Raw genomic sequence first — 10,106 nt, 5'->3', positions numbered from 1 at the left:
AGAGAGAAGGTCTATAGTAAGTATGGAAAAAGAAAAAAGCCAGAGTCTGGGGGCCAGCGGACCCTGGTTCTAGCCCCACTTGGCACGAACCTCCTGTGGTCTCGCACGGTACTTTCCTGTCTCTGGGCCTCAGTTTCCTTGCCTGCGGAGTGAGGAGAGGTTGGATCAGCTACTCTACAAGGTCCCTTCTACTCTAGGGTTTGGTTATTTCTACAAGAGCGTCTGGGAAGTCGGGGAGGTGAGGGCTCTTGGGCAGCGGTTGGGTGGGGTGAGGTGGGGAGAGAAGGTTCTAGGGAAAAAGGCTGTAGGGAAAGGCAGGCATTTGTGGCCAGAGCAAGGGCTGCGGGTAGATCCAGTGCCTTCTCTGCGAATGCCCCACCGCTTTCCTCTGGACACCACCCCTCCCCCACCCACCTGCCCAAGCTCTGCACTGCTTGCTCTGAGCCGCGGGGGGCTGCAGGGGTCACAGCCTCCTGCCCCTGGTGGAAGTCCACCCGCGGGCTCCCCTTGTTGTGGGAGCTGGAGTCGGGGAACTCGGGGAGCAGGGGACAACCATGCCACCGAGGGCTGGGAGCCCCAGGGTTCTCTCCGAAGAAGCCAGGTAAGGAGTGTGTGAATAGAGGTCAAAGCATGTTCTACGTGTCATGAGAGCCAGGTGAGGGGAGACCGCTGGGTTGGTGCAAGAAGGCCCTGTGCTGGACAGTGGTCCCCAAGGGCTGGGTTTTGAATGTCCTTTCTCCCCTTTCCCCTTTTCATCTCCCCAAGTGGAAGTAGTCTCATCATCCTAAGGTGCCCGAATGGGCAGAGCCACTTCCTCCTTCTCACTCTCCAGGTAGCGATGCCATGGGAGACCCTGGGGTCACCCAGGGAGATGGGGGGTCAGCACCAAGGTGGGCTGCCTGTAGGCCAAGCCCTCTTTCCCCTGCACAGAAGCCCGTCTTCCAGAGAACCCCTGGAGGGGATCCCTCACAGAGTGGGGTGTTCTCTGCCATTCGTCCCTGCTGTCCCCCTCCCTTGCATTTGGAAGTGGGAAGGTGCGGGGCTAATTGGTGACATTTGGGAAGGCAGGAGAAATTATCAGGTACCCATGCGCCCTCCCTCTGGGATCAGAGCCCCGGCCGCTGGAGGCCAGCGTGGTGAAGCACAGGATAGATGAGAACGAGGGAGAAAAGGGCAGTTTGAAAGCCCCATCCCCCATCCCCACCCCCACCCCTGCAACAAGGTGTCACACCTTGGCCGAAGCCCTCCCCTCCTCTGGGCTCCGTTTTCCTTTATCCCTGAAATTGTGGATTGGACACCAGGTCCGGGTGGTCCCTTCAACCCTGCTGCATGCAGCTCTGGGGTGAAGCTCAGGGTTGGAGGGCTCCACCCTAATTCGCAGCCCCAGCCTGAAGCCTCCTTCCCTGCGGCTGGCGGCTAGGATGTCCGGGCTCTTCAAGGGCTATTTATGGCGTGGCCTCTGCGTGCTCCCTGTCCGTCCCACAGCGGACCTGCGCCTGGCTTGGGCCCAGCACCTGCCCACCCAGTCCGCCAGCGGCATTGCCCTGCGTCCTGCCCCTCGGGCTCTCTCTCCCTGAAACTGGCCATGCCAGGGAGAAGGAGCTCCCCTCCCCACTGGGGACACCGTCTGCGGTGCCTCCGCTCGGCCTCAGCCTGCCGGGTCTGGGGGCCCCAGTCCTGCCCAGCCTGGGAGCCCCCTCAGCCCTCGCCGCTGCTGTGCCGGGACATGGCGCTGCAGAACGCCCTGTACACTGGAGACCTGGCGCGGCTGCAGGAGCTGTTCCCCCCGCACAGCACAGCCGACTTGCTGCTGGAGAGCCGGGCTGCCGAGCCTCGCTGGAGCTGCCACCAGAGGGGTGAGGGGCGGCCGGGGGACACGGGGCTGAGGGCCGGGGGCCTGGGCGGGCCGCACCAGGCGCAGAGGTACCAAGTGCTTGAGGCCAAGGAGAGGTCCCGGGCTGTTTCTCTCCCACCCTGAGGCTTGCCTAAATCTTGGCCCGGGAGAGAAGTCATGCGGAGCCCAGAATAGCTCCTGCTGAACCCAGTGGCCAGGTCAGGCTCGGCTCAGGGACACGGAGACACTCTCCTTGCATCTGCTCCTGTCCCCTCCTCCTCTCCTCCTCTCTGCCTTTGGCCCCTGCCTCTCCTCCCTGAGCCCCCTTCCCCCACGCTCCCACGCTGCCCTCATGAGCTGGTCCCCAGAAGAGTGCAGGGAGCCGGGCGAGCCCCCGGGTGACCGACATGCCCTCTGTGCCAGGCTGGTGGAGAAGCCCAGCGGAGGGTCCGCAGAGCGCCCGGAGTCAGGCCCGGGACCCATCCTCACCCGCAAGGCCTCGGGACCCGCCTTGGCCTTCTGGCAGGCAGTGCTGGCCGGGGATGTGGGCTCTGTCTCCTGCATCCTCGCCGACTCCAGCACTGGCCTGGCTCCGGATTCCGTCTTTGATACCAGCGACCCAGAGCGATGGAGGGATTTCCGCTTCAACATCTGTGCTCTGAGTACGGGCCAGGGACACTGGGGGGTCTGAGCGGGAGAGGGAAGCCTGGGGAAGGAGCTCTGGGCTCCCTCTTCCCGGGCCCTGCCCACCTCCCCCGTTGCCTGGCAGCTCCTTGCCTCCCTCCAGGGTCTGAGGCCCAGGTCCCGTCTCTCCCTAGGAATCTGGTCGCTGACGTACAAAGAGGAGCTGACCACCCCACTGCACGTGGCGGCCAGCCGGGGCCACACGGAAATTCTGCGGCTGCTGCTGAGGCGGCGGGCGAGGCCAGACAGCGCCCCTGGGGGCCGCACCGCCCTGCACGAGGCCTGTGCTGCAGGCCACGCTGCCTGCGTCCACATGCTGCTGGTGGCAGGAGCCGACCCCAACATCCCTGACCAGGATGGGAAGCGCCCCTTGCACCTCTGCGGGGAGGCCGGCAGCCTTGAGTGAGTGACCCCTCGCCTCAACCCCCATTCCACTCGTAGGGGAGGCAAAGAGACGACCGCAGGGAGGACGAGGGAGCGTGTCGAGGGCTGGCAGGCCTGGTGAGCTGGGATGGAGGAGCTGGGGCTCAGGTGGGAGTCAGGATGCCATTTCCCCCCAGGCCATCCTACCACTGGCCTGGTGGGCTTTGGAATGGCCTGTACTCGCACCAGCTTCTGCTTCCCCAGGGCCGGAGGAGGGCTGTAGCAGGGCCCGGCTGCGTGGCTGGCGCGGGGGAAGTTGTGGCTCCTTTATGGGGAAGTGGTGTAAAGTTTTCATTTTTCTGAGCTTATGTCCCAGGCACTGTGCGAAGTACAACAGTAAATAAGGCACGATTCTGCCCTCAGGGAACTGACTGTCCAGTGATCCAGATAGGCTGTCGAGGATAGCAGGCCCCCAGTTAGGGCCTGTGGTGGTCCTTGAGGACAGGGGCTGGTTCTCAGCTTGGCAGGTCTGGCATTTCCATATTGGCAGGCACCCTCAGATAAATGGGCTCGGGGACTGAGCCCAGCTAACCAGACTCACAAGAAACCAATGGCTATACCCAAATGTAATAATGTATTATTTACTGTAGAGGATATTCCTTTACAGTGACCCAAATAATTGTGCCCTATGTGTAGGGGACCTTGGAGAATGAGCCCTCATAATTTTTTGATGAATCTGGAATCCCGGCAAAGGGAGCCTTGGCAAATCTATGAACTAACTGTATATACGACAGAGGCCTTCTCTCTACTGACTACACACCTGCCAAATTTCACATCTTGCCCCTGAATGGCACCAGAGTTTTGATCCTTGGGTCCCCCTTTTGTGGACCTTCTCCCTCCTGTTAACCTCATCGGCCCTCAGAGGATTCTACTGACTTCCTCGTGTTATCGTTGAAGATGTGTTCTACATCAGCGTGGTCCAATACAAATATACCATGAGCCACATATGTAATTTTAAATTTTCTAGTAGTCCTATCAAGGCATGAAAAAGAAAGAGGTGAAATTCATTTTTAAATCGTGGTAAATTACACGTAACGTAACATTTACCGTCTTAACCGTTACTCAGTGTACAGTTCAGTGGCACTAAGTACATTCGCACTGTTGTGCAACCATCCCCACCATCCAACTCCTGAACCTTTTTAATCTCGCCAAACTGAAATTCTGTATCCTTTGAACAATCACTCCCCCCCCCCCCCAGCCCCTGGCAACTACCATCTACTTTCTGACTCTATGAATTGGACTGCTTTCAGCACCTCTTATGAGTGGAATCATACAGTATTTGCCCTGTTGTGACTGGCTTATTCCATTTAGCATAATGTCCTCAGGTTCATCCAGGCTGTAGCACGTTACAGAATTTCCTTCCCTTTTAAAGGCTGAATGATATTCCATGGTATAGATCACATTTTATTTATCCATTCCTCTATTGATGGACATTTCGAGTGTTCCCATGTTTTGGCTATCGTGAATAATGCTGCTATGAACATGGGTGTATAAATATCTGTGAATCAAGTGAAATTAATTTTAATAATATATTTTATTTAGCACAATGTACCCAAAATGTCATCATGTCAACATGGAACCAGTATAAAAAGAACACATGAGATACTTTACATTCTCTTTTTGTACCAAGTCTTCAAAATTGGTGTGTATTTTGCACTCACAGCATGTCTCCATCAGGACTAGCCATCCTGCAAGGGCTCGGTGGCCACACGTAGCTGGTGGTCACTGAATTGGACGATTCAGTGCAATCCCACGTTTTTCGTTCTGGCCGTGTTTCAGCCCAGGCTCCCTGAGATCACACTTGGTGACAATCATTCCTTCCTTTTTTGAATAAGCAAGTGTATTTTTAAAATTATTTTGGAGAATTTCAAACATATAGAAAGGTGGACAGGATAATATAATGAGCCCCCATGACCCACCACCATCTATGCCACTCACTCCCCCCACCCAGCGCGGCCATTATGAACTCTTATGCTGACAGCTTTTCCGGCATTGTCTTATATGCCGCTCACAGCAGCCTCTTCGGTCTACGTATTAGCAATTAGCCCCATTCTATAGATGAGGAAAGTGTCACTCAAAGACGCTAAGTTCCCTTAGCCTTGCATTTCAGGGCACACATCTTGGCAGGCATACACAGTCTTCTGAGAGGACCACCCCGGAGCAAATCCGGCTGGCCGATTTTGGTTTTGTTCTTTCTGCCACTGCCCCAATTTCCATTTGTGCTCGCTGCTGGGTCCCCTTCCCCCCTCCTCCTCCTCCAGTTCCAGCAGGCAGAGCCCTGGCTTGAGAGAGGGCACTAAAGATGCTGCAGAATGTTGCTGGATGCCTAGTGCCAGGCAGGTTGGAAGGTGAGGAGCAGACAGCACCAGGAGCCACCCAAGGGTCCCCCCCAGGTTTGCTGTGCTCAGACCGGCAGGAACGCAGGGGTGAAGGTTTGCACCCCATTTTCCTCCCCTCGGCCGTCTCGCCCTTACTAGGTGTGCAGAGCTGCTCCTGAGGTTTGGAGCAAAAGTGGATGGTCGGTCCGAAGAGGAGGAGGAGACCCCTTTGCATGTGGCCGCCCGGCTGGGCCACGTGGAGCTGGCAGACCTACTTCTCAGACGGGGAGCATGTTCCAATGCCCGCGATGCCGAAGGCTGCACCCCGCTGCTGGCCGCCTGTGACGCCCGCTGCACGTCCCCCGCTGATGCCGAGGCCACCACCACCCACTGCCTCCAGCTGTGCCACTTGCTGCTCTCGGCCGGGGCCGACGCCGATGCTGCCGATCAGGACAGGCGGCGGCCCCTGCACCTGGCCTGTCGCCGAGGCCATGCGGACGTCGTGGAGCTGCTCCTGTCCTGCGGCAGCAGCGTCAACGCCATGGACTACGGGGGACACATGGCCCTGCACTACGCGCTGCAGGGCCCGGCTGCAGCCCTGGCCCAGAGCCCAGAGCGCACGGTGCGGGCGCTGCTCAACCACGGTGCCGTCCGCGTGTGGCCTGGGGCTCTCCCCAAGGTACGGGGCTAGGGCCAGGGGGAGGGCCACGAGAGCGGGGGCCACGAGAGCGGGGGCCACGAGAGCGGGGGCCACGAGAGCGGGGGCCACGAGAGCGGGGGCCACGAGAGCGGGGGCCACGAGAGCGGGGGCCACGAGAGCGAGGGCATGGGGAGACCCAGACCTGTGCTCCAGCTTGCTCTGGCTGCAGCACCAAACTTGGGCACATAGGTCAGGACTTTGGCTCTCATTCATCAAGTAAGCAAAGCCCAACAGGGGGCAAACAGCACACCAGCGGGAGGGCTGTATGCGTGTGTGCGTGCGCACACGTATATACACTGTGTGCGTGTGCATATACACGTGTTCGTATGTGCGTATGTGTTCGCATGTATGTGTGATGAAGGCAGACTGAGGGCACTGGGGCCAGATTATAAAGGATCTGAAAAGACAGAAGGAGCCAGGACTGATGCGGGTGGCAGGGAGTCGTTTCTTCATCAGGGGAGAGAGCTGATGAAAGAAACGTTTAGGAAGCTCCCCCTGGCAGTGGGACCCTGAACATGAGACACCCCAGGCACAGGAGACACTCGCCCAGGGCAGAGTGATAAGCCTGGGTCATGAGGTTCGAGGCCTCCTGACCATCTGCAGATGGACATGGTCCTTGTTTCCAAGAGCTTAGCAGAACATACACCACCGAGACCAGCAGCTGCTATCCTGGCACCAAAGAAAAACACCTTTCACTGTCAATTTCCAATCTATGTCTTATTTTACATTGATATCCCCCGAGGTGGGTTCAGCTTGCAGACCTGTGCTACCAAGGCACTGGCAGGGGACACTATCCATGCTGTGCCGTGTCTGGAGGGGCTATATAATATCACAGAGGATGCTGGACCTGGGGTGGGGACCCTCGTTCTCCAAGGAGCTGGATCAGGATGGGTATAGGGCAGCAGGCTGCATGCAGGTTCCCCGCCCCTCCCCCGGGCTTGAACCATCCAGCCCCGCGGGGTCCTGGATGCTCCCCTGCTGTCCCTGCCTCTCCCCTTCACTCATAAACCTAGACGCATCTGTCTAGATTCCTAAGCAAGACCAAATAGTTAAACAGCCCGAGAGTTCGGCAGATTGGTCTCCCCTTTGGGAAAATACAAGAAAATCAACAATTAACACTAATTAATCTCCTATTAACACCAGATAATTAGGAGACGAGCAATTCCCTGTAATCTGACAGTGGTTCTGACAGCTAATGATTTCCCCTTCGGGGAAGGGGTGGGAGAAGGAGGCAGAGCAGCAAACGGATTTCCTGGGACCCCACTGCCTGTCCCTCCAGCCCTGTTCTGTCCACACTGCCTTGGGGACACGCAGGCACAGCGAAGTGCCCCATTCGTCCCTTCATCTGGGCTCCACGACATCCCAAGCGATCAAAAACTCGGCATTCATCTTCCACAACCTGCAGCTGCTCCAGGCTTGGCTGGGGTGCCTGTCCTCCAGTGAGGAACCCCTCCCTGCAAGGAGGCCTCTATGGCCACACCTCCAGGCTTGGATTGCTGGAACTACAACTTGGGCAAGTTACTTAACTTCTCTGTGCCTCAGCTTCCCATGTCTGTAAAATGGGGATAACAATAGTCCATACCTTGTAGGGACGAGGATTAAGAGTCAACACACGTGAAGTGCTAAGAAAATATCTGGCATAAATTATGCACAATAGAAATGCTAGCTGTTGTGCTGGTTTCCTGTCGTGGCCATAACAAAGTACCACAAACTGGGTGGCTTAAAACAATAGAAGTGTGTTCCCTTTCCGTTCTGGAAGCTGGAAATTTGAAATCCAAGTGTAGGTAGGGTTGGCTCCTTCCAGAGGCTCTGAAGGAGAACCTGTCCCAGGCCTATCACCTAATTTCGGGTGGTTGCCCACAATCCTTGGCTTGCTTGTAGATGCATCACTCCGATCTCTGCCTGTGTCATCACATGACATTCTCCCTGTGTGTCTGTGTGTCTGTTTTCTCTTATAAAGACAGCAGGCATATTGGATTAGGACTCACCCCAATGACCTCATTTTTAACTTGATTACATCTGCAAAGACCCTATTTCTAAGTAGGTCACGTTTATAGGTACTGGGATTAGGACGTCAACATACCGTTTGGAGGACTCAGTTCAACCCACAAGAGCTGTTCCTTGGCTGTCTGGTCATCCTGCGTGGACGGACAGGGTACCAGCAGTGTGTGGTAACCCCTAGAGCACTGACGCATCTCTGATCCCTGCAGGTGCTGGAGCGCTGGTGCACGTCCCCGCGGACCATTGAGGTCCTGATGAACACCTACAGTATCATGCAGCTTCCTGAGGAGGCCGTGGGCCTGGTGCCTCCTGAAACTCTGCAGGTCAGATTCTAGGACCCTGAACACACACTCATTCAGCCTGCCCCAAGAGACTTCCACCGCCTAAAGGGAAGCCCTGTGGGTCCCCCCACTCTGCCCCACAGAAGTTACTCGGAAAAAGAAAACTCACATTGTGAACACCCGAAACACTCCCTACTTCTAAGAGGCTCCTGGAGACACCCACTGGCCACCAGCCTTCCCTCTTTAGGAGAAGTAGGTGCCACTTGTCCAAGACTCCTTCTGAGACCCTCGTTCTGTCCCCAGAAGTACCACCATTTCTACTCCTCCCTCTTGGCCTTGGCGAGGCAGCCCAGATCGCTGCAGCATCTGAGCCGCTGTGCCCTCCGTGCTCACCTGGCGGCCTGCCTGCCCCACGCCCTGCCCCGCCTGCCCCTGCCAGCCCGCCTGCTCCGCTACCTGCAGCTGGATTTCGAGGATGTGCTCTACTAGGTGAGCCCTGGGCTCTGTGGACAGTCCCAGCCACTGGGGGCTGGGGTGGGGGCGTGGGGGGAATGGGTCAGAGGCAAGAGAAGAGTTGGGGGCAGGGCCCTAGACAGAACCACCCAAATTCCCAGACCACCGGACATCTCTGAATCCACAGCTCTCCTTCCAGATGTCCACTGCCTTTTGAGAGAGCCTGAAAGCAGATGCCCCATGCCCTAGGGGACGCCAGCCCACAGCTCACAGCGCCTGGAACTCAGGACTGAGTTGAACGGATTCAGGCCAAGGTGGCCTTCTGAACAGGAGGTCCAACTCCACAGGCAGATGTGGATGCTGTCATTCCCACCAGGAGAGGCAGATGGGCCATGTGACCAGGTGACATCTGATGGAGAGAGAGCCGGGACTCATGGCAAATGATATATACTTCTCTTGGGGGTCCCCTGAGGCCCCCTCCACCTTGTCCAAACCCTGTATGCACATTAAAAATCTCCAGGCCTGTGTTACTTGGTGCTGTCTCCAACAGCCCTTCCTCTGAGCTGGCTGGCTCACAGGGCACTCGAGATGGGCAGATTTATGGGGTCTCCCTGAATCTACCCCATGGTGCCAGCTGTATGGCATCCACTAGCTATTGAGGGACCCCAGGCAGACCTGCCCCTCTGGCCCATGCTGTGGGGTGATAGCCACCAGGTGAGATAGTATCAGAAAAGTGCTGAAGGAGAGCCAGCAAAAGGACAGGGGAGCAAAGAGGCTTGTGTAGGGCAGAGCCGCTGCGGAATGAGGCAGTGCAGACAGTGGGGCAGCACGGTAAAGGCAGCCTTGGGGTTGGGCAGTGAGGTGAGGGGCAGGAAGACAACAGGAAGGCGGGTGCACAGGCCAGCGAGCACCGCAGGGTAACCACGGTTCAGGTGAGAGTGAAAGACCCAGGTTTAGAAAAACCAAAACAACTCTACCTACTGCCTGTCCCGTAGGTCAGGCAGCACCAGATGCACACCTGGTTCCTGCCTCTCTCGTAACTTCTCCTTCAATTAGGCACGGAGCTGAGAGGTAACACCCCTGCTCTGCCATTCTAGTCCCAGCTCTGCCATTAACTTGTGGAACAGAAGTCTCGTCCCTTCTCTGGGCCCAAGTTTCTGCATGTGTAAAACACGAGAGAAGGAGAGAGTCCCTTAGAGTCTTTGCAGCACCAGGATTTTAAGAACTTGTAGGCGCCCCCGGCAGCCAGCAGGCAGCCTGCAACCACTGGAGGGAGGTGGAGCTGCTCGGAGCCACGGAGCAGCCAATCCAGTGCACTGTGATCCGTGACGTCAAGGGTCGCCGGACGGATTTCCCAGGGCCCCAGAGTGCGCACGCGCCGGAGTTCACAACTTTCCCACCAGCCGCTGGGA

At 57.2% G+C, this 10,106-nt stretch overlaps 1 protein-coding gene across 1 annotated transcript; it reads left to right on the top strand.

Moving 5' to 3' along the window:
- Nucleotides 1–1,585: 1,585 nt before the first annotated feature.
- ASB10 (ankyrin repeat and SOCS box containing 10) lies at nucleotides 1,586–8,730 on the top strand. Its single transcript, XM_061198190.1, has 5 exons — nucleotides 1,586–1,856; nucleotides 2,653–2,920; nucleotides 5,419–5,938; nucleotides 8,170–8,283; nucleotides 8,545–8,730. The coding sequence occupies exons 1-5, from the start codon at nucleotides 1,586–1,588 to the stop codon at nucleotides 8,728–8,730; spliced, it is 1,359 nt and encodes a 452-aa protein (XP_061054173.1).
- The last annotated feature ends 1,376 nt before the right edge of the window (nucleotides 8,731–10,106 follow it).

The sequence above is a fragment of the Eubalaena glacialis genome, chromosome 8, assembly GCF_028564815.1.
Source record: "Eubalaena glacialis isolate mEubGla1 chromosome 8, mEubGla1.1.hap2.+ XY, whole genome shotgun sequence".
NCBI lineage: Eukaryota > Metazoa > Chordata > Mammalia > Artiodactyla > Balaenidae > Eubalaena > Eubalaena glacialis.
This window is presented reverse-complemented; position numbering and strand designations above follow the sequence as displayed.

Excerpts from the sequence above, each read along its gene's own strand:
- ASB10 (XM_061198190.1), top strand. The coding sequence starts at position 1,586 with ATGCCAGGGAGAAGGAGCTCCCCTCCCCACTGGGGACACCGTCTGCGG. Across the intron at positions 5,939-8,169 it reads GGCCTGGGGCTCTCCCCAAG|GTGCTGGAGCGCTGGTGCAC; the intron begins GTACGGGGCTAG and ends TGATCCCTGCAG. Across the intron at positions 8,284-8,544 it reads TGCCTCCTGAAACTCTGCAG|AAGTACCACCATTTCTACTC; the intron begins GTCAGATTCTAG and ends TTCTGTCCCCAG.